A 24,868-nucleotide genomic window follows, 5' to 3' on the forward strand; every position below is an offset into this window, starting at 1 on the left:
GCCCCTCCCCTACACATGCATAATCTCCCCCATTATCAACATTCCTCACTAGAAGGTACCTTTCTTTTTTTAAACAATTGATAAACGTACATTAACACATCATTATCACCCAAAGTCCGCAGTTTACCTTAGGATTCACTCTTAGTGTTGCACATTCTATAGGTGTGGACGGATGTACAATGGCATGTATTATCTATCCATCATTACAATATCAGTATTTTCATTGCCTAAAAATCCTCTGTGCTCTGCCTATTCATGCCCCACCCCTAACCCCTGGCAACCACTGATCTTTTTACTGTGTCCATATTTTTGCCTCTTTTAGAGTGTCGTATAGTCTATTTATTTATATAGACTCTAGCTCACATAGTCATAAACTACATAGCCTTTTCAGATTGGCTTCTTTCACGTAGTAGTATGCATTTGCAGTTCTCCATGTCTTTTCATAGCCTGATAGTTCATTTCTTTTTAGTGCTGAATAGTATTCCATTGTGTAGATATACCAGTTTATTTATCCATTCACTTACTGTAGGACGTCTTGGCACTTCTGAGTCATTATGAATAAAGCTGCTGTAAACATTAATGTGCAGGTTTTTATGTGGACGTAAGTTTTCAACTCCTTTGGATGAATAATAAGGAGTTCAATTATATGGTAAGAGTATGTTTAATTTTGTAAGAAACTTCCAAACTGTCTTGCACAGTGGTTTTACCCTTTTACATTCCCACCAGCAATGAATGAGAGTTCTTGTTGCCCCACATCCTTGTCAGCACTTAGTGGTGTCAGGGTTCTGGATTTTGGCCATTCTAATAGGTGTGTGGTGGTATCTCACTGTTGTTTTCATTTGCATTTCCCTGAGGGTATATGATATAGAGCATCTTCTTATATGCTTATTTTCCATCTGTATATATTCTTTTTTAAAAAAATTAGTTTATTTTATTTATTTATTTTTGGCTGTGTTGGGTCTTTGTTGCTGCACATGGGCTTTCTCTAGTTGCGGCGAGCGGGGGCTACTCTTTGTTGTGGTGAATGGGCTTCTCATTGCGGTGGCTTCTCTTGTTGCGGAGCACAGCCTCTAGGCAGGCAGGCTTCAGTAGTTGCAGCTCGTGGGCTCTAGAGCACGGGCTCAGTAGTTGTGGCGCACAGACTTAGCTTCTCCGTGGCATGTGGGATCTTCCCAGACCAGGGTTCGAACCCTTGTCCCCTGCATTGGCAGGCGGATTCTCAACCACTGCGCCACCAGGGAAGCCCTGCCATCTGTATATATTCTTTGTGAGATGTCTTTTTTTTGGCCCATTGTTTACTAGGGTTGTTTGTTTTCTTACTGTTGTTTTCAGAGTTCTTTATATATTTTATATAAAAGTACTTTATTAGATGTATCTTTTGCAAATAAGTTCTTTCAGTCTGTAGCTTGTCTCTCACTTCCTTGACGTTGTGTTTCGCAGAGCAAAAGTTTTTAATTTTAATGAAGTCTAGCTATCAGTTATTTTTCTTATGGATTGTGCCTTTGGTGTTATACAGCCCCACTCAAGGTCATCTAGATTTTCTCCTATGTAATCCTTTAGGAATTTTTAGTTTTGTGTTTTACATTTAAATATATGGTCCATTTTGAGTAAATTTTTGTAAAGGATGTAAGTCTGTGTTTGGATTGATTTTTTTGGCATGTGGATGTCCAGTTGTTCTAGCACCATTTGTTGAAAAGACTGTCTTTGCTCCATTGTATTGCCTTTGCTCCTTTGTCCAAGATCAGTCAACTGTATTTAAGTGGGGGCATACTCATGTTATCTTTTTTTTCCCCTAAATTTTGTGGTGTTTGTGGTTGCTATTTTATAATCATACTAAACTTGATTACAAAGCATTACATTTACTCAGTTTTACAAGATGACTAAATGTTAACTCATAATTTTTTTTCCTAATCTCATAGTAAGTATTTTGCTCATTTATCTCTGGTTTTGGTATAGTCATCATTCGACTGCTTTGATTCTGAACTGAGTGAGTTTTATTCATTCCAAATACATTCAGGAACTGTTTATGTGAGCACATTTTCAGTGCCATTGTCCTATGTGTTCTAAACAAATAAAAGACTGCCAAGCTCCTTGCCCTTGAGAGGCTCACAATTGATGGGAAAAAAGTATGCATGCGTATCAAATGAACTATAATTTAATATAAGAAGTACCATTAAGGATATTAATAAATGCTGTGTGTACAAAGGAAGAGATAATCAATATTTATTGAATGCCTTCTATGTTCCAGGCATATATTTGTTAATAATGCTACCTAATAGTGATTATTTCAAGGTTTTTAAATGTGCAATATATACTACTCTCATCTGACCTTCAGCTAGCCTGTGTGTGTTACAGTTGTAAGCATTATCCTTCCATTCCAGTTCTTGGATGCCTTTGCTTTTAAAGAACCATTTTCTTTTATTTTCCACGGTGAGAATTTAGTTTGATAAGCATATCCTATCTTGACAAAAATGCAAAAAGCCAGGAGCTTAGGAGATAAGCAAAGAAGAGCCAATCTAAAAAGGAATTTTTTTTTTTTTTTTTAGATTCCATATATATGTGTTAGCATATGGTATTTGTTTTTCTCTTTCTGACTTACTTCACTCTGTATGACAGACGCTAGGTCCATCCACCTCACTACAAATAACTCAATTTCGTTTCTTTCTGTGGCTGAGTAATATTCCATTGTATATATGTGCCACATCTTCTTTATCCATTCATCTGTCGATGGGCACTTAGGTTGCTTTCATGTCCTGGCTATTGTAAATAGAGCTGCAATGAACATTGTGGTACATGACTCTTTGAACTATGGTTTTCTCAGGATGTATGCCCAGTAGTGGGGTTGCTGGGTCATATGGTAGTTCTATTTGTAGTTTTTTAAGGAACCTCCGTACTGTTCTCCAGAGTGGCTGTAAGATGTTTAAAAAAAAAGGCATTTTCCAAGTGAGTTGAAAATCATACTGTTATTCAGATATTCAATAAATATGTATTGAGTTCATACTACAAAAATAAAATAAAATAAATAAAAAGGAACCGTTTTTCCAGGGTGATTGTCAAAGGCACACAATAAAGGGAGCAGGCAGAACACTTGAAGGATAAGAGAATACAGTTTTTGAAATGTGATATGATGAAACAGAAGTTACTCATAAACAAATTATAGGCAGTCCTATGAAAAATGATCTTCTGTTACAAGACTCTAAGGAAAAGAAAGGCTCTCCTGTTAAAGTTTTTACATGGTCTTTATTTGTCCTACTTGCCCTTTTTCCAATTATTAAAAGTAAAAAATCCATAAGTTCCCAGAGAAGTTGGGAGCAGGATCTCTTCAAGTGTGGATCGTTAGCTAATATGTTCATTCATTGACCAAATATTTACTGAGTGCTGGGAAGGACAGCCTCTAAGATGGCCCTTAATGATCCCTACCTTCCAGTATTTAATCCCTTGTGTAATCCCCTCCCCTTGAGTGTGGGCTGGACTTGTTAATTTACTTTTAACCAGCAGAATACATACAGTAAAAGTGTTGGGACACCATTTACAAAATTAAGTTATAAAAAGACTGTGGCTTGGGCTTCCCTGGTGGCGCAGTGGTTGAGAGTCCGCCTGCCGATGCAGGGGACACGGGTTCATGCCCCAGTCCAGGAAGATCCCACATGCCGCGGAGCGGCTGGGCCCGTGAGCCATGGCCGCTGGGCCTGCGCGTCCGGAGCCTGTGCTCTGCAACGGGAGAGGCCACAGGAGTGAGAGGCCCGCGTACCGGAAAAAAAAAAAGACAAGACTGTGGCTTCTTTCTTGGATGCTCTCTCTTCTTCTTGGATCATTCACTCTTGGGGAATCCAGCTGCCCTGTTGTGAAGAGCCCCATGTGGCAGGAGACCAAGGACGCTAATAACCATGTGAGTAAACATCGATGTGCAGTGCATCTCTTCCTCCCACCCAACCAAGTCATCAGATGAAACCACGGTCCTGGCCAGTGGCTCGATTATAACCTCGTGAGAGATTTTAATCCAGAGGCACCTCGCCAAGCCACAACAGATTCATGATTCATGGGAACTGAGAGAGAATCAATATTTTAAGCTTCTGAATTTGGATCATTTGTTATACAAGAATGGAAAACCAACGTCAGTGCCTACTGTGTATCCACAGGTGTTCTCAGTGCTGGGTATATAGCACTAAACAGCACAGACAAACGTCTCTGACCTTAGGGAACCTGCACCAGGGAGAGGTGGAAATGGGTCAGTAAACAAAATGATTAAGTTCAGACATGTGAAATGGTAGTAAGTTCAAGAGCAAAATAAACCTGGAAGGACTCAGAAGTGCAAGACAGCAGGACTGCTGCAAGTTAAAGTAAGATGGTCGAAGAAGACCTCATTGAGAAAGTAATCTTTGAGCAAAGAGCTTAAGGAAGTAAGGCAGCAACAAGCTGTTGCTTATTGAAGGGAACATGGACTAGGAAGTGGAAAGTCCTGATAGGGAGCATGGGGGGCTTGTTTGAGGAGCGGCGAGGAGGCCAGGTGACTGCAGTGGGATGGGAGACAGAGCAGTGGGAGGGGACGATAGGACCGGGGCAGCTTGGACAGGGTCTCCTATGAATGAGACCCACTGGAGAATTGTGATCGGACCTGGCATTGACACAGGGTCACTCTCCTGCTATATTGAAAGTCTTATAGGAGGTAATGGTAGAAGTAAGGAGACAGAGCTTAGGAGGCAGGTGCAGTTTTCTAAGTTAAAGATGAGGGTGGTAGCAATGACAGTGGTGAGAAGTGGTCAAATTCTGGATTTATTCGGAAGATAGAGCCAAAGGGATTTGCTGATGGATTTGCTGTGGAATGTGGGAAAATGTTAGTAATTCAGGATGGTGTCAAGATTGTTGGTCTGAACAACTGGAAAGGTGGATTTGCCATTTCCTGAGATTGGAAAGGAGCGGCTTTTGGGGTAGGATCAGGAGTTCTTGCTGTTGCTTGACTTTTAAAACTGATGTGACTTTCTGTAAGAGTACATACACCATTGGAAGACGATGGGTGATGGGTACATGGGACCTCTCTGTACTATTTAGCAATGTCTCATAACTATTTCAAAATAAAGAGGTTTTTGTTTTGTTTTTTAAAGAGTGATGTGTCTTTTAAACTCCCAACTCCAGCTGTTGACAGGCAGTTGTATATATGACTCCGAAGTTCAGCAGAGAAGCCTGGGCTGCAGAAGTACGTTTGGGGATTGTCAGTGTAGAAAAGAGTCAAAACCAGGTGGCTGGGTGAGATTCCCAAGGGAGCGAGTTAGGGAGAAGAGCGGGGAATAGAGGAGGAAGGCCCAGGGCTCTCCAGTATCAAGGGTCAAGGACGATGAGGAACCAGCAGAGACTGACAAGAAGAGTTTTAAGATTTAAAAAATATAACAATATTTTTATTCATTAATGGAAAAAACATAGGAAGACAAGGGGAGAATTTCTGAGGTAAGTGGTGGCAGTGGATGGGACCTAGAGCCCAGGTGGAACAGTTGGCCTTTGACAGGATCCCTGTCACTTTCCCGTGATAGCGGGAGGGAGGCAGAGCTGCTGATGGACACAGCTGCAGGGAGATGGATAGATACGGGGGAAGGAGACGGTAGACATTCTTTTCTGGCCGCTTCTGTTTTCTCAGTCAACGAGGAGGCAAAGAAATTAGCTGAGTGTAAGTGTAAAGGAGGGAGTGTTGGAGATTTGAGAGAGAAGGGACAGAGCAATCATTTAGGAGAATGGGAAAATAGACAGGGAATTGTGGTAGGATTGCTGGGCCGTTAAGGGCATCATAATGAGCTCCTCGTCCAGTTTTCAACATAGCTCTACTTATGAACTCTCAGTGTTAACAAGTCTGCTGTTCTTTGAATCTTCATGCGTTGGACAAACCTACCTCCCCTCCAGTGCCTGGGCTTTTCCTGTACTTTATCCCATCAAGTCATCCTTTTGCCAGGTGCCTGTTTTTAATCCTTAATCAGATTTACATACTCATATAGATTAAAATTTTTCCTTTTCAATTCAACAGTTTCTTTATTATGAAGTACACATATTAGGATTCCTTACCTAAATGATTTAATAACAGCATGGTAATTTGAACCATGCATGAGTCATAGTAAAGGTTACAATAAATATTTGCTACCGTTGTTAATACTGTTGTTGCTAATTGCTTTTGCTTTTATTGAGCGCTATGCTCGTCCTGCGGTGAGAGCCCAAGGGACATTTGAGATATGGTCCCTGCTTCCAGTGGGCTTACAGTCTAGGAATACAAGGCAAACATTCATATAAACAGAGCAAGGAATACAAGGAAGCAATGAAATAGACACTGAATTTGAGTGTGATAATTTCCCCGCACATTAGGACATTTGACATTGACAGATATCCCATGGGGGTGGTTATGAAGCAAGTATTATCATCTCTAGCCTGAAAGTGAGATTCCTAAAGGATGATTGTCCAAAGTTTAATAAACAGTAAGTGTCCAATACCAGTTTCACATCCAGGTCTCCTGATTGCAAATTCGATGTTGATTGCATGACACTATTCTGTTTTAGGAGTTGAAAAGAGAAGAAGGGTAGCAGACCTAAGTAAAATGCAGGACGTAGTGAAGTATTTTGCATGTGCGTAAAACGTCTGTCTTACCTTTGATAAGTTGGAAAGTTTGTTTGACCCAGATGGATCATGCATTATTCCCAAAGACCATCAGTGGAGTTTGCAGATGACGTGGAATGCGAGCAAGCCAGTGACTACATTTAAGGAGAGGGTTTAAGGAGAGGAAGAGAAGTAGCATCTGAGTGTTAGCACGGGCCAGGTGCGGTACAGGCATCGTCTCATAAGCTCTGTGTAACAACCATGTGGGGTGGGCGATGCCACCCTTTTTTTGTGGAAAGCTTAGGCTCAGGGGAGTTTAGGGACTTACCCTAGACTGCTAGCATATATATAAGTGGTGGAGCCGGGATTTGAACCTCATGCTGTCATATTCTGAAACCTTGTTCGAAGCATGCTGTTTGTACCAAAGCTGTAGCCGTACTTTACAGAATCATTTTAGACTTCACTCATTCACTGTGCTTGAAATAATCTGACTTAAAGTGATAGCATTACATATCTAGAGGCTAGCAGGGCAGCTCGGGGACCGTCATTAGAAAGACGGAACTGAGGTGCTTCTGGGGGGCAGCAGCCTGCAGATGGCGCCATATGTAAAGCGTTTGAAAGGATAAACTGGCATGACCTGGGGATCAGCTTCAGCTTTCCAGTACCCCGTAGATCTTACCTGTAAACGCATGCATGGCGCAGAATGGAACTGCATGGTGCATGGGGTTAGCAGTGGGCGCGAGCTCAGAGGCTGACGTCTTTCTAGGGCAGACGGACAGGTGTGCTCTGTGCTTCACACCATGGATGGTTTGGTTCTTTCGGGCCATCAGGAACCCGCACGCTCTGGTTACCGCAGCTACTGGGTCATTATGGTAGGAGTGACAAGGTGGCAACACTGAGAATATGAGTGCAAGGAAGCCATCTCAGTGAGCAAGGCTCCCCACACAGCTGCTGGGTCATGATGTGAAGGCGTGAGCCTCCTCGCCCCACGCACACGCACACACTCATGCACACGCACACACGTGCTCACCTTAGAATTTCCCACGAGAGGCACCTTTCTGGTTGCATATTATGATCCATTGTAGAGCAGCCTTGTGTGACGGCCACCCCAAAAGTCATTGTCCAGCCACATGGCTGCCTTCAGCTGCCGGGCGAGTCCCTGGACCTGTCAGCTGTGGTCAGATTCGGGAGAGGTTTGTTGCCAAGCAGATAACCTTTTTTTTTTTTTTTTTTTTTTGTGGTACGCAGGCCTTGCAGTGTTGTGGCCTCTCCCGTTGCGGAGCACAGGCTCCGGATGCACAGGCTCAGCGGCCATGGCTCACGGGCCCAGCCGCTCCGCGGCATGTGGGATCTTCCCGGACTGGGGCACGAACCCGTGTCCCCCTAATCGGCAGGCGGACTGTCAACCACTGAGGCACCAGGGAAGCCCAGATAACCTATTTTTAACAGGCCCCTTCTGACTGCTTCCTCAAAGAGGGATTGTGGGTATGGCATGCATTCTGAATCTTGTGACCTGTAGAAGAAGCCTAAGAATTAGCCCTTCGATGTCTGTCAGTATCACCCTATAACAGCAAGGGGAACTAACGTTTCCTTCCGAAAGTCTGTCACAGGCATCTAGGCGGCACCTAAACACGGGTGTAGATTACCCATCTCACTCTTCACATCCAGCCTTCCAGCAAGATTCTGTAAGAAGAGGAAGACGGTATGTATTGTAATATTACTGTGAATTGTCCTGCAGCTCTGGGAAGTAAATACTTTTACCATCATTTCAACAGACGAGAAAGTTAGGGCTCAAGGAAGTTAAATAACCGCTCCAGTGTCTTATGAGCTGCAGGTAACCAAGTCAGGATTCATACACAGGCCTGCTCCCCAGATCTTGCTTTCCACCGCCTCCCTTGCCTGAGGAATTCGGCTGCAAAGGCCCACCTGGGGTGATCGTGATTATTGCCTCGACTGGCAAGCTGAAAACTCATTCTCTGTTTGTGCTTGGAAGATTGTTTCACATTGACTGAGGTCATAATTTAGTAAGAGAAATGGAAAGGTGGCCAAAAGACCATGTACACAGTCCAATCATAAGTGATGATGCCTCTGCTCTGAGGAGGAGTCTGGTGGGCGCTGAGCTGCTGTGTGTTTCTGCAGCCCTTGCGGGTCTCTCCGTTAATAATGCGCAAGAAGGAATACACGGCTCCTTCCTGGGAAGCTGTGGACTAAATTCACAGGGGGTGGACGTCTTGGGGAAGACAGAGGAATAAATCAACAATCTCAGAATAATGTGCAGCAAATACCAAAGCGTATTTTAACATTAAAAAAAAGCAGGGAGGGACGAGGAGTCTGAAAATCACCTCCCTACTGAAATGCGCTTCTCCCTCTGGCTGACTTCGTAGTTGAGTTGTTCGTTGTGTAACCATGTATCTTCAGTGATGTGGGCTCCCTCTACTCCTCCGTTCTTTGTTCATCCTAGGAGCCCTCCTCTCAGTTAAGTACATTTAAACTTATAAGCAGATGTATTTTCTAACTGCCACCTTATGAATACTTTCTCTAGCCTGTGCAGCAAAGGGATTTATAATGAAAAACCAGGCCCTCTCCTCTCATCTGGTGCCAAAAGCTTTTTAAGTATTGGTACCCAGAGGAAGATCCCTGTCTAATTGCAGCCATCTCAGGATGCTGGTTGTTTCTGCCTACCTGACAGTCAGGGGGAACGCTTCATAGATGGAGATGGTAAACAGATAAATTAGTGAAAGATTCATAATTGATGTGATAGATGGCTTGTGATGTGGTAGCATTAAGGTAGAAATGGTCAATAGTTGAGTTGATGGGACCAGCCAGGAAAGGCCCCATAGTACAGGAGGTATTAGAGCCGAGTCTTAACAAATGAGGATGTTTGCCATGAGTACCACAGAGGGAAAGATTAGGAGGAGCATTCCAGATATATCTGGCAGTTTTAGTAAAGGCATGGAATAATCTAGTACCTTCAGTTGACTACAAGACAGGTGATATAAATAGAAGTGTCTTGATGAGGCTAGAGAGGTAAGGAAGGGCTGGGTAATGAATGAAAACTCTTATATACCTGGCTAAAGGTTTTAGACTATCCTGAGGATGGATCAATTAGACATGAATTTTAAGCTGGGTAGTGACATTGTCAGATTCTTACTTTAGAAAGATCACCTTGGTGATGACGGGAGGAAGGAACAGAAGACACACCAGCTTGGACACAGGGAAGCTCCAGCATGAAGGCCACTGCAGTATTTTGTGGGAGAGATGTTGATGGAGCAAAGAGGCATTGATACCAAACTCACTCGATTTGTGATAATTACTGTAGAGCAGGCATGTGTGCTATATCTCTGTTTTAATAATGCATTTCTATATACATCCTTTGAGGATACTATTTAACCTTTTGGTCACTGAATCATCTAGCAAAGTTCCTTAAGCATAGTATAACCAGTTTTTTGTCCTGCGTACATCATCTGATGAGGGATTTTTCATGCCATCCATATGTGTAGAAGACTGAGGGATTGATGCCACTTATCAAACGATAAAATTTCCATGAGGAGAACAGAGTAAAATAATTTTAAATTAGCATCGACCCAGGAAAATCTGGGAAATTCCCTACATTAATATTGTGGCCTCTCAACATACTGAGTTAAATCTTGATAGATCTTAGACACATTGTGAAGTTCTTTGAATGGTAGCAGGGTGATGAATAAAGAGACAGGTTTATAATTAGACTTTCCTGAGTTCCCATCAGGCTTGACCTTGGAGAAATTACTCTTACCTTCTGAGTTTTCTCCTCTGTATAATGGGGCACAATAATTACTACCATATAAATATAGATTAATTTTAGAATGTTTTTAGATACAAATGAAAATCCAATTAAATTACTTTAACTGAGCAGAAAATTTACTGGCTCATGTAACTCAAAGGCCCAGAGGTGGGCCTGACTTCAGGGTTGGCTGATTCAGCGGTGGGTCATCAGGGAGCCAATTTCTTTCCATCTCTTTTCTCTGCTGTCTGTGGTTTTAGTGCCACCCTCCAGGCTCTTTGCATCAGTGCACTGATTTGCAGAAACGGGCTACATTGCTTCCTAGTCTACATCCACCAGATAGGGTGAGAGAACTTCATGAAGGCACCAAACGGGAAGTCAGAGCTTTTTACTGGTTCGATCACCCCTGAACCGATCTGGGGCTCTTGGTATGTCAGGTACTGATTACCTTCAACCCATTGTACCTGAACTAACCACTGTGGAGAGAGGCATGAGATCACCATGAATGGTCTAACTCCATCAGGACTAACCCTGAGCAGCCCTGAGTCAGTCCTACACCCACTGCATGGTCAGCTCCTATTAGACAAGGTACTGAGTGGGCGTAAGGGAGACAAGCACAATATCTGGAACACGTACCTTGGATAACTCTTGTGAGGATTAAATAAAATAGCAAGTATGAAGATCTTGGTGTCAGTAGGTACTCAGTACTGGTCAGTTCCCCTTCTGCTTTTCTTCATCCCTCTTTCTGTTTTACTCTATCCTAGAAGGAAAAACGACATTTGAATTCCTTTCAGCCCAATTTCAAACATCTAGCAGTAGTTCAGGTTGATTTTTAATGATACTAAATAGTTGTGAGTGTTGGAATAACATCTGAATTTTCATACTTACACTTGGCTTTGATATAAATTCAGTGGATCCACTTAAAATGCTCTTAATAATAACAATTTGTGTTGTGGATCCCATGCATACATATGATAGGAAAAGGTTCTTAAACGGAAAATGTGAACGAGTGCTTTCATAGCCACAGTGGATAGTAGCCTTCCTTACTGATTGCAGGAGCATTCTGTCTCATTTCTAACGTTCTTCATGGCCCTCTCTGTTAAGATAAATATGACCTTCAAGCTGTTGAAAAACTTGGGGATGTATTACCTTATGTGACTGCTGAAAGTGAATAGTGAAAAAGATAGGACCATTTACACTTTGCTGAAGAATAATAATATTACTGTAATTATTGTACAAGGCAAAAGGTAAAGATAAAGTGGCCTCTGTGTCTGGCATCATTCATTTTTATTATATAAGCAGCTGATAGGTAAAGCAGAGGAGCGAAATTGTAAGGTTGATTTTGTTAAGTATATAATTCAGTGTGACAAAAGCTGCATTCTTATTTTTGTGCTTGAATATATCATTATATTAAAGCAAAAAATTTTAAACTTGTCCATTTCATTTTCTGTTGGATAACATTGAAGGTACTATTTCGTAATATTCTATATTTACAATTTTCAAACAGTACTTTAAATGCTAGACTAAGTACTGAGAGTATAAAAATGAATAAGATGTGGGTACTGCTCTGATGGCTCTCATAATCTAGGAAGCAAAGTAGACATAGAAATAAAGCATATATATAACATTCAGCCTCAGCAGAGAGAGAGATTAACATTATGTTATCAGTAAAACAAAGGGATTTCTTTTTTATTGAAGTCAATTAAATCTAACTTAGATAATTTGATACCTTGTTGGTAGCCTTGAACTTTGCTGACCCCTACAAGTCATCCTCTCATCACTGGAGCAGATTTGCAGGTGCTTTACAAACTATGAGTTCCAGTCCATTAGTGGATCCTTAATTAGAGTGTTGTGGTCAGCATTAAAACCAAACAAACAGGAAAGAACACTAGACGGTAGATTAATATCAGATACCAGATTGTACCTCACCACAGTCGGGGTTATATTGTTTCATGAAACTTTAGTTGGCTTTTAATATATGCATACATTTCAGTGCATATATATTGTGATACTGAGTTTTGATATACAATGTGTTTCTTACTATTGGTCTTGGGCAGAAATGTTTGGGAGCTGCTCGGTCAACTGACAGGCGCCGGCTGCACGTGTGTAACGTGGGCAGCCAGCACAGGACAGCATATGTGTCTTTTGGTTCTTCTTTGTTTATCATTTAAATCCCAAACTGCCGCCTTCTTTTTGTTTTTTTAATTTATTTATTTTTTATATTGGGGTATAGTTGATTTACAGTGTTGTGTTAGTTTCAGGTGTACAGCAAAGTGATTCAGTTATACATGTACGTGTATCCATTCTTTTTCAGATTCTTTTCCCATATAGGTTATTACAGAGTATTGAGTAGAGTTCCCTGTGCTATACAGTAGGTCCTTGTTGATTATCAATTTTATATAGAGCAGTGTGTATATGTCAATCCCAACCTCCTAATTTATCCCTCCCCCCGACCTTTCCCCTGTGGTAACCGTAAGTTTGTTTTCAAAGTCTGTGAGTCTGTTTCTGTCTGTAAATAAGTTCATTTCTATCATATTTTAGACTGCACATATAGGTGATATCATATGATATTTGTCTTTCTATGTCTGACTTACTTCACTTAGTATAATAATCTCTAGGTGCGTCCATGTAAAAACTGCCTTTTTTTCCCATCACTCCCCCAACCTAGACACGTGCAGTGACAGTCTAACCTAATTGTCCCTCAGCCTCCAGTCCTGGGAGCTATCTCCAGCCACATCCCGCATTCACCACCAGCCACCTGGAATTAACCAGGAGAAGCTTGTACAAAATACAGGTTTCTTTCCACTAGTGCCAGTGCCTTCCCCAGCCTCACAGAGAGTCAGTGAGTATAAGGAGGGCTCAGGAATTTGCTTTTTTTTTGCGGTATGCGGGCCTCTCACTGTTGTGGCCTCTCCCGTTGCGGAGCACAGGCTCCTGACGCGCAGGCTCAGTGGACATGGCTCACAGGCCCAGCCGCTCCGCGGCATGTGGGATCCTCCCGGACCTGGGCCCGAACCCGTGTCCCCTGCATCGGCAGGCGGACTCTCAACCACTGCGCCACCGGAAGCCAGGAATTTGCTTTTTTAAAGTAGCGCTCAATTGAATTCAATATAGGTGGTCTAAAAGTCACACTTCAGGGAAACAGTGCTCCAAAGCAGTGGACTTAACTTTTTACTCATGGACCTAAGAGAATTTAAAATAACCTGGTTATCCTCTCACACACTTGATGGCTTAGTCTGCTCTAGCTCTATAACAAAATGCCGTAGACTGGGTAGCTTATCAACAACAGAAATTTACTGATTTCAGTTCTGGAGGCTGGAAGTCCAAGATAAAGGTACAGCGTGGTCGAGTTCTGCTGAGAGCCCTTTTTGTAGGCACCTTCTCACTGTGTCCTCACATGGCCGAAGGGGATAGGGATCTTTCTGGAGCCTCTTGTACAAGGCACTAATTGCATTAATAAGGGCTCCACCCTCGTGACTTACGTACCTCCCACAGTCCCCACCCACGCCTACCATCACCTCTGGGGTTAGGATTTCAATGTATGAATTTTGAGGGTTACAAACATGGGGCTTCGAGTCCCAATCTGAGTTGTGAGGTTTCAATAGGGCTCTAAGATTATTTTTTAAAAATTACTCTGTATTGAGTTATTGTTTCAATTATTGCAGTATATACTAGAACAACATAGATATGTTAACTTTTGATAAATAAGCATTAATTGCAAGAAAATTGTATTTAAAATGTACCTCTTAATGAGATGGGTAGGGCTTTAAACGTTGTTTCTAATTAGTTTATGTGCCCATGGCTGACTCTTACTATTGCTAGATTGATATTGCACTCAACATCAGTTCTTTCCATTTTACATTTTTATAGGCATGAATATTTTGAAACTTTGTTCACAGTGGATGGGCAAGGAGTTTTGTCATAGCAGTGCCACTCGATTCTTTGAATGCCCTCAAGGTTATCAGCCAAAAATCGCGTAGCAATCTATTGTTAAAAATCATTTGTAATGATTTATCAACTGACAACTCAATTAGATCCTTCATAAAGTTTTTTGAAAGCAAAGAATCGAAAACCTTCTGACATGCAAAAAGAAATGTGTTATCCAGATGTTGGAGTCATGTCACACACCAGGACTTGAATTGTCCCTTCGTTTGGTGTTCTGGAGCTTTTCAGACTCCAGGACAGTGTATCAGAGTCTGATTCAAGAAGGATGCAGAGCATGTCTTTCTTGTGTAAGCAGAGGAAGGCCTGCGGTAAAAGAGAATAGGCCTGACACTCTGACCTCCAGCACGTTCTCAAGGCCAGTCTTTGGAAAGAGTATTTAGAGAAGGTAAAAGTTTAGGAACTGATTCCCTTAAAATTATCTGAACCTTTGTACCCTTCAAAAAGGCTTTGTGACTGGGGCACATATACCCCAGTTTGAAGGCCACTGGCCTGAAGGAAAAATGTACGTTTCCCAACGTGGCGCCTGTGGTGACCCTAGCCCTCCTTTGTGTCCTTTCTCTGCAGGACCGTCTCCTGCCTGAACACACACAGACTTTCCACTTTACACCAAGGGCTCTCCCTTACCCCTAGAGCTGTGAGTTTCCACGGGAGTGAGATTGAAGGAACAAGAGTGTCTAACTTTTCTTGGCAGTGGGATTGAGGATGCGCTATGAGGGGATCAAATTCCTCTATCAAATTCCTCCTCAAAAAATGCTATGAGGGCATTTTTTGATCTTTTTCAGAAGTGATGTTTCCTGTTTTCCCAAATATACTGTTAGCTGATGGTTCGCCTCCACCGTTCCACCCCCATGAGACTCCTCGAGGTGGTGAGCCACTGTTTTTGGTGGGAGTGTATTATATCCCTCAGGTGTTTTGGAGTACAATAGGTGGTTGAGAGTCACAATCATAGCGCGTTCCCTTTTTAAAGTCCCCATGCTGCACTCTCTACTGAAATTCACCTCACCTGCTTCTTCCACAGGAATTCTTGCTCATCCTTCAAGTCCTCCTTTATAAAGACTTCCTTGCCTTCCTAAGACAGATGCTTTTTCTCGCACCCACATAGTTAGTTTATACTTCTGTCACATTTTATAAATACTTACTTTTGTGTTTGGTTTTTCCATTAGGATGTATGTTCTTCAAAGGTAGAGATTGTTTTTTGATTTCCCTTTGTATCCCCTGTGCCCAGACCAGGCCTAGCACATGGTAAGTGTTGGAGTGTTTGTGCTTGAAGAGGAGGAGGGAGAGATGAAAGAAAAGTAGGGTGAGGTTTTACATTGAACCCAAAAAGAAAGGTATCTATCTGTCCCCTATTAGTTGCTATTAGCAGTGTGAACAGTAGGTAAACCCTGATTTGTCCAGCTGACTCTGTAGGTAGCATCTGGCTTTTCTGAAGTCACTTGTCATTTCCTAAATATCAGCCCTATCTTCGAAGTCACACTATATTCATTTTTAAAAGAAAAAGTAGTATCTGCTGTGCAAGGTTTATCAGCCTTAAAGTGCCTGCACGCAAGGAAAGTTGTCTCGGTGAATTTTGAATCAAGCCATTCATGACAACGGTAGCACTGATCGTGTCACTCTTCTGCATGAGCTCCTTCCTTTCATGGCTTCCCAGGCGTGAGGGTGATAGAGAGCAGTCCCGTCGCCCGGCACACAGGCCCTTCGTGTTGGGCCACCGCTTCTTCCTCCCTCAGGCTCTGACGGGCCTTTACTTGCAGGCTGCATCCCGGCCATGCTGATTTACCCTCAGCGTCCCCACCTGCCCCTGTAACCTGGGGACCTCGTGAAGTTCTTCTTTTCTTGTCTTTATGCCGACTCACTCCTGATGACTCTCCTTAGAGAGAGCCTCCCTCAGCAGACCTTCCTTCCAGTCCCTCACTTCCAGTCGGGACGCAGTGCCCCTTGGAGGCTCTCTGCAGCAGGTCGCGTTAACCCTCCCGCACTTGGATAAGGATCCTGCTTCCGTATAATGCCTTTTATCTCTCTGTCTTTCCAACCAGAGTTTAACATACTTAGGGGCAGGGACCCGATCTGATTTTGTCTGTGTCGCCAGCGCCCAGCCCGAGGCGGATGTACAGCGCCTTCACTGGATGGATGTCAGTGAATAAACCCAAACTCATCACAGTTTAATGTCCTTGTGCCTCTTCCTGCGTCTCTTCTGATTACTACCAACTGGCATTGTCCCGATAGCACACATCTGGTCCTGAGGTTTTCGTGTCAAGTTCTTTAAAATGTTGCAGTTTTAGTCTCGTGGGGCCATCTTACCAGAACAGGACACTGTGGCCCCTGAGAAATTGGAGCCTTCTGGTGCATTCTGGACTACAGGTTTCTAGGGACACATTGAGAACATGTTACTTCATTGCATTTTTTTTAACATCTTTATTGGAGTGTAATTGCTTTACCATGTTGTGTTAGTTTCTGCTTTATAACAAAGTGAATCAGCTATATGTATACGTATATCCCCATATCCCCTCCCTCTTGCGTCTCCCTCCCACCCTCCCTATCCCACCCCTCTAGGTGGTCACAAAGCACCGAGCTGATCTCCCTGTGCTATGCGCTGCTTCCCACTAGCTAGCTATTTTACGTTTGGTAGTGTATATATGCCCATGCCACTTCTCCCCTGTATGTTGAGCAGAGTTGTTTAGTAATTTAGTAGCTATTTTCTGTTTGTCTGCAATGTGCGAGACATTGTATTAGGTGCTAGGGATACAGAGATTTAAAAAGCACAGTTTCTACCCTGAAGGATCACATTGTTTAGTCAGGGAAACGTACGGGTAACCAGCCGATTTTAACACAGTGTAATGCTTTCTTTGATACAGGTAAGCTTTAAAAGGAACACGTAGCAGGAGGAGATGATGTTAGGGATGGCATCTCAAAGGAGTGAACCCTGAGCTGATTCTGGAAGGACAGACAAAGGCAGGCTTGAGAAAGGATGACAGTTTTTTCTCAGATACCTTAAGACTGGTTTTTATATCTTCTTAAAGGACTGTAAGAACTAGCCAGCCAGCCAGCCAACCAAGAGAAGATGTAACAGAGACTGCGCGTGCCCTGCAAAGCCTAGCGTGTTCCTATCTGGCCCTTGCCACCCCTGCTCCGTCTGAAGTGCTCACGAGTGGTTATACGTAGGTCATAAGCCTTCCTGCTTCTGCAGCTCTGCTTGTGCTATTCTGTCTTTTGGAAATGTTGTCATTCATCCGTTCATTCCTTTATACCTTCAACAAATGTGTTCTGTATGAGCCACCATTCTGAGGTCTGGGAAGATAGCAGTGACAGTCAGACCGTAAGCACATAGAAACACAGCATGCCAGTTGTGAAGAAAAAATAACACAGGGTAAGGAGAACGAGGCCAAGTGAGGATGGCGGATGTGGCAGCTCTTACTCAGTAGTCAGGGAAGCCTCGGATAAGGCGATGTTTGTGCCGAGTCCTGAGGGAAGCACAGGAATGAGCCATGAGGATACACTGGGAGGAGAACATTTCAGGCAGAGGGACCAACAAGTGGAAAGACTCTGCGGGCCTGCAGGGAGGTGAGTGTCTTAAGAGTGGGCTGAGAGCAGGAGAGAGGCGGGATACAGGCTTAGAGAGGTGGGGTGAGGTGAAGGGCAAATCATATAGGGCCTAGTAGGGCTTTGAAGCCTTGATTTTGTTCATGCTCTGTCAGAGCCTGTGATGAGGCAGACATGACCAAGTGGCATCTGTGTGACGCGCAGTGAAGGGGAAGCCCTGTCTTGGTAACCACGGGATCTGAATTCCGACTTTTACTCTCCTCACTCTCATAATGAACCCAAACATACCACCCAGCCTCCCTGGGGCTTGGTCTTTCCATCCACATAATGGGGCGTAGGGAGGTCTGATGAACTAAACACAAGTTCTAGTATCTTGTATTTCTCAGTCGCAGAAAGGAGTTCGCACTTTATTTAGGGGAAGAGATAGTAATGGAACTAATACTTGGCAGTCAGTGGTAGCTTCTGATTTTGTTTCATGTCATGGGTGCTGGTAAGGAGTGGGGGCCACAGAACTTGTTTGGAAGCTGCGTTTGCAAAGCAGATACTTACAATTCAGGGAAAGCAGTGCTTTCCTAAAGATCCTTTTACCAATATGTATATGGGATTAAGAAAATGCCATCTCTCATAAAACATTACTCTTATGTGGAATGACTTGGAGGGAGCTGATGGGAAATGGAGGGTGGGGGAGGTTTGCCATGTGTTGATTGGTGTGGTCGCTGGTGCTGTGTATTGCCGCCTGTGCCTAGTTTTCAGAATACCCAGAGACGGACCGTGACTGATTTTAAGAAGTAATAGGAAAGATAACAGTTTGTCCTAGGACTCTTTGTCTGTTATTGTTGTTGTTGTTGTTAAATCAACACAAAGCCCTTTTAAGGCTCTAGTACACGTCTGCTGGAGTAGTTGACAAGAGACTGAGTTCCAGGGCCCAGAGCAGCACAGATCAGCAGGGCCTGAAAAGGCCCCAGAATGGCTCAGAGGTACGTGGTACCTCCATCCAAGCGGGGTAAGTTTAAACTTCAGTTTTCTTGAGGCCAAGCGAGCTTAACATATCAGATACTAGAAAACTATGACCCTTGCCTACCTTTCGCAGCGGCCGTCACACATCAGAATCCAGTAAGCAGTTGGTGAGTAAATGAGTGAATGCAACATTATCATAGAAAATTTGGAAAATCGAGAAGAACAGAATTGCTCATGATCCCAACACTTTAACATAATGGTCACCAATAGAGAGAGAGAGAGAGAGAGAGAGAGAGTGTGTGTGTGTGTGTGTGTGTGTGTGTGTGTGTGTGTGTGTGTTCAGCCACATGCACAGGTATAGTTCAGATTTTAATGTAAGCATGGTATAAATAGTTTTATGATTTCTGATTCCTAAAATTGAACATTTTATGATAACCATTTTCCAAGCGGCTATACTGTTTTTATAATTCTAATTTTAACGGCTGCATAATGTTTTATCTAGTAATTTATCATAAGCTGGTTACCATATCTCATATCATTAGACAATTAGATTTTGCTTTTGCAGTTTTACTTTTATGTTCTTATTCCAGTTAAAATCTTCATTCCTGTACTGTTTGCTTCTTTTGAATTATTTCCTTATAATAAATGATCAGAACTGGTTGTAGAATTGACTCCTCAATTTTTCACTGTAACCAGTAATCTATTTGACTTTTAGTTTCATCGAGACACCACCTGCTTTGGGGTATTAGCATTTAAAAAGCTGTATTTGCTCATGTAATAGTGCAAGTGGTACCTCCCTATTTTTGTTTTCTTCATGGGAGAAAAACCAGTCTAGCAAAAGTCCCCTTCACTAAAGTTGTATATATTAAAATTTTACTTTTGTTCTCTCTACCACATTAATATCTTTTACATATGCCATGTGTAATAATGTAGGGTGATTTGTCTCACTTTTGTTCAATTCCTGTCTTTCTTGTTTGTTTGTTTGTTAAAGCTATCTGTGGAAGCACGTAAAGAAATGACTGGAAAGGCTATTAAGACAGTCAAACATTTTATTGAGAAGCCAAGGAAAAGAAATTCAGAAGACGTTCAAGAGGCTAGTGATTCTAAGATGACCTACGCAGATGCCCTGAATCATCTGGAGAAGTCACTGGCTCACCTGGAAACCCTCAACCACAGCTTCATCGTTTCTCTGAAGAATAGTGAGCAGGTAATGAAATGCAGACTTCTTCTGTGTGCTCACTCACTCAGATAATACCAGTGTATTCTTTCATTTATCCTTTAAAGCTATATTCGTAGTTTTGATAGGGTTTTCAATCTTGTAGGTTTTGTTTTTTCAATAACCATTTTTTTATTGAGGTATAGTTAATTTACAATGTTGGGTTAGTTTCAGGTGTACAGCAAAGTGATTCAGTTTTATTTATGTATATATATATATATATATATATATACACACGTGTGTGTGTGTGTGTGTGTGTGTGTGTGTGTGTTTCCTTTTTTCAGATTCTTTTCCATTATAGCTTATTATAGGACACTGAATATAGTTGCCTGTGCTATATAGTAGGTCCTTGTTATTGATCTGTTTTATACATAGTAGTGTGTATATGTTAATCTTAAACTCCTAATTTATTCCCCCCACCTCCAAATCTTCCAGATAATGGTCTTAAATCTTTATCCTTTAACCTCTTCATTATCTCTTGATTGTCAATTCAGTTTTCGCTTCTTTAAAAAGGATTTTAGGCCACTTAACACAATTGATAACTTGGGGAGGAAGGACGTGAGGAGGTGAGAGGGGTGGGAGAAGGGGGGCCAGGATGGGTGCCTGGGGTGAGAAAGTGGTTGCTAAAGCTGAGAAATGATGAAGACTGTGGTTCTCAAGCTCTACTTCTAGCTGGTAGATGTTTTGCTGTCCAGTTGAATAGTGATATATTTTTTTCCCCCTAAACTTCAGAAAAATTCAGAAATAGCCATCCATGCCTGCTTCAACAGTTTTTTTTTTTTAAATTATATGTACTCATCCTGTTTTTATGTTGCATTTCCCAGTATAACTTCATTATTGATATGACTTTTTTGGCTAATAAAGTTGTTCCTAGTTGGTTTCTTGTTGAGACCCTGATGGTGTCTCAGAAAGCACCCCATGAGAGTCAGGAGCCCCTGCCATGATGAGGTTGGGGACCAGGGTGTTGGGACTATATGAGGAAACCCTCTGTAGCTTTTGGAGCTTTTCTTCTGTATTGTCACAGTCATGGAAATTTTAATATTCTTTTCCATAACTTAAAAGTTGACAAATCAATAAGTAAATGATCTTCATCTAGGTGAAAACAGCGTTTAGGTATATAAAAAAAAATTCCATTTGCCCTTTAATGCTATGGTGAATGAACCTGTAAGTGGCCACTAACCTCCTCTTTTATTTTTCTTAAACCTTACAAGTTTATTGAATTGTATTCTTGGTTTGTAAAAAATATTCCTGACCAGAAAGATCAGTCAGTGGAGAGGAGTCCAGATAATGAACAAATGGGAGACTTCAAAATATGTATGAGACACAGAAATGTAAGCCCCTCGTGCAAAAGATAATGGGAAGAGTTCAAAAGTCTGATAGCACTTTTATTTCATTCTGTACTTTACAGCACCTGTTAGGCTATCTAATGAATAATACTAAATAATGGTATGAGCAATATAGAAGCCTTTGCAGGGAGCAGATTGGCTTTACCAATCTTGATTTTATCCTGTTGATACAGTTCTATAATCAATAATTATAAGAACTAGGGTAAAATTTGGATCTTCGGGTAAAAGTGATTTATACTCACTAGTATAAAACTTTTAAAATATGTATTCATTTTTCTAATCAAGTATTCTCTATTCATATCTGGAGAACCGTCATTACTCTCCTTGGAATAAGTATTGTCTTTCAGTGGCGAGAGTAGTGTATATGGGGCCAAGGGGGTTATTAACAAAATCAGCCGCTTGCTTCAGCTGGATTTAAAGGGACCAAATAGCTACTTGCAGATGTTAGATCGTGGATGGTCTAATAGGAGCCTCTTCTGATTCCTAAATTGAACATTATATGATTTTGTTAAGGCGCCTTTCAGAGCAAATGCTGGAAGTAACTTCAACCTCATATATTTGTCCCTTTTAAGTTCAGGCCTTGATTTTAATCTCTTTATATATACTGTGTGAAAGACCATCTTATATACTCAAGAAGGTTAGTGCAATTTCAATTACAGGCCATAGGGGCCTCAGTTTCCCCTTGTCTCAGTAGGGATACTAGTAACTGCCCTGCCTAACTCACAGTCTTTTTTTTTTTTAATAGAAAGTTTAGAAAACAATGGGGAGAACAGTGACATGAAATCTCATGTGCCCAACTCCCAGCTTCCACAATTGGTCACAAAAAATGTGACCAATCTTATTTCACCCCTACCCCACCTACCCTTACTATGCGCCTGTGGACCATTTTAAAGGAAAACCCAGTCATCTTTTCATTTCATCCACAAATCCTTCCATATCTATTTCTGAAAGATATGTTTAAACTTAACCACTACAGCATTACCAGTAAAAAAGGTAATAGTAATTCTTCAATATCATCAAATTTCCAGTTAATGTTTAGATTTCCACATGGTTGTTTTGAAAGACAAAGCAGTTATACTGAGAATTACTTGTGAAAGTTGGAAAGTGTTATTAACATCAAGTGGCCATATTTGGTACGCTGAACAATGGTAGCTGATGTCCTATTAAGTTATTTGTTGTCATGTTAGTTTGTACAGTATTATCAAAGAGGGGCAGGCAGTGTGGAGTGGGAGAGTGCAGTGGGGAAAGTAGAATCTCGGATTCTAATCCTAAGATCCATTAACGTCTGGCTGTGTGACTTTGGACATGTTACTTAACATCTTTGGTCTTCTATTTCCCTTTTGGTAAAGTGGAGCTAATTAAAAAACTCCTTGTGGGATAATGATAAACATTAAATTAGATGACATATGTACAATACCTGGGTTTACATAGTTGATGCTTAATAGATTATACCTATCATGTGGTTATAGCACAATAATAATAATAGAGAAATTTGCCCTTAATGAGCATTACTTTGTGCCTAACATTGTGCTAAAGGACTGATTTTTTTTTTTTTTTTTTTTTTGCGGTACATGGCCCTCTCACTGCTGTGGCCTCTCCCGTTGCGGAACACAGGCTCCGGACGCGTAGGCTCAGCAGCCATGGCTCACGGGCCCAGCCGCTCCGCGGCATGTGGGATCCTCCCAGACCGGGTCATGAACCCACGTCCCCTGCATCGGCAGGTGGGCTCTCAGCCACTGTGCCACCAGGGAAGCCCAAGGACTGATTTTTATATTATTGAATGTTTATGACATCCTCTGTTCATAAGAAGTGATTGTCCTCATCCTCGTTTTATAGATACTGGAAAGTTGAGATCACAGTGGCTTACTAATTAAAGCGAGGATTGCACTCAAGCCTGGGTGGCCCTGGAGACCAAGCTCTTAACAACCCCTGCGTATTCCTCCATGTGGTGTTTGTGGTCATAGCGTATTTGGTTTGAGAGCTTCTAAGTATATTTCACTCTGTCCATGTAGACATGTAATTCCTAGTTGATATTTACATGTTGAATTCCCTATGTTTGCAGGAAACGCTGCAGAAATATAGTTACCTCTATGATCTGTCTCGATCAGAAAAAGGGAAAGTTCAGGCTCAAGCCGTGGCCATGTGTTTAGACGGTCAGCCTCTAAGAATGATTCAACAGCTGCTAGAGGTGGCCGTTGGCCCTCTTGACGTCTCGCCTAAGGATATAGTACACGGTGCAATAACGAAAATCGTCTCTGCGCTGAGGTAAAGCTATAAAACAGTCACTGAGGGGAACCTGAGCTGATACTTTGCCAGTAATGTGCTTGTTTCACGGTTGTTAGAAAGGTAAAATACTACCATGTATGTAGGAGCATTTTATAAAGTATGATGTACTTCATAAAAAGTGAGAGATTATGATGAGACTTCTCAGTCTCATGTCTTAAAACATCTTGCGAATGCAGAACCGTGGCAGTGTTCTGTCATTGGTCCTGTGTGTAACATGTCAAGAAGCTAGCTAACTTCTGGGTAGACCCTCTCTCGCACCCAGATAATTCTTGAAATAAGGGAAAGGCCAAAATGGCATGTGAAGCAGGTCGCTAAGTGTCAGACTGTCATGTGACTTCAGCATGGATTTTTCAGAGCTTGTCTCTTCTAATTCCCCTTCTTTGTAGCAGTGGGAAACCAGCTCCCAGAAGTTTGTTTTGAAGTACACAAGGCAAGGTTAATCATATGCTGAAGAAGTTGGACATGTGTTAAGTATCTTAGGACATTATTTACCTGCAATTAATGGCATAAAACTGACAACTGAGAAATTCTAGCTTTCTGTCGATAGGCTGGTATCTTTGTAGGAATACATCCAAGGGGATTAGGAAAAAGGGAAAGTTGAGCTTAGAAAATAGTGAGGCATCAGGTGCTTTCTGTGAATAATGCAATTAGCCTAAAAGATTTAGTTGTGTTTAAATTATTCTTCTTTTAAGCATTCTTTGTAATTCTGTGTTGCTCTTGAGGAACTTTTTGATTAAATGCGTGTCAATTTTCAGCAGCTGAACTGAAATCAAATGAGGCTTCATCAGTTTAATTACCCAGCTTCATCCGGTTTTCACCTTAATGCTCTGAGGTATCTGGTAATTTTATATACAGGGAGAGAAATGAAATAGTGTAACACTTTTTAGAAATCGCAAATATGAAATGAATAAAGCTTTATTCTATTACGAGCTTATTATGTTTTGGTGGTGGTTGTGATTATAAGAGCCACTTTCCTCTTTCAAATGATGACAGATAATTGTTTACCATGTTTTATACCTTTTTGATTCAGTTATCTTTTATTATTTCTTAAATCAAGGCTTAAATGAAGCTCACAAAAATAAAAATTTGAAAAATTACTGCTTTGAATATAATTTAGTTTATTTTTCAAAAATTGTACATTTTCATATAATTAAAATATGATATATTTTTATGTCTATAAAATTCTGACATAAATTATACTCCTTTCTTTTTTCCTGTGCCCAGTTCTACTACTGAAGATTTTGTTCT

The 24,868-nt window shown here is 41.6% G+C and overlaps 1 protein-coding gene across 9 annotated transcripts in view; it reads left to right on the top strand.

The window, feature by feature from the left end:
* Positions 1 to 24,868, top strand: part of NBAS (NBAS subunit of NRZ tethering complex) — a 339,915-nt gene that overhangs the window by 248,256 nt on the left and 66,791 nt on the right. For all 9 annotated transcript variants that reach the window (XR_004521674.2, XR_012325807.1, XM_033837994.2 and 6 more), the window contains 2 exons: positions 19,764 to 19,979; positions 23,397 to 23,599. Coding sequence is in view for 7 of the 9 variants with exons in the window: in XM_033837994.2 (XP_033693885.1) it covers positions 19,764 to 19,979; positions 23,397 to 23,599 (419 nt within the window). In the remaining 2 variants the exon portion in view is untranslated. The remainder of the gene's footprint in view (positions 1 to 19,763; positions 19,980 to 23,396; positions 23,600 to 24,868) is intronic.

This window comes from Tursiops truncatus, chromosome 14 (assembly GCF_011762595.2).
Source record: "Tursiops truncatus isolate mTurTru1 chromosome 14, mTurTru1.mat.Y, whole genome shotgun sequence".
Classification (NCBI taxonomy): domain Eukaryota; kingdom Metazoa; phylum Chordata; class Mammalia; order Artiodactyla; family Delphinidae; genus Tursiops; species Tursiops truncatus.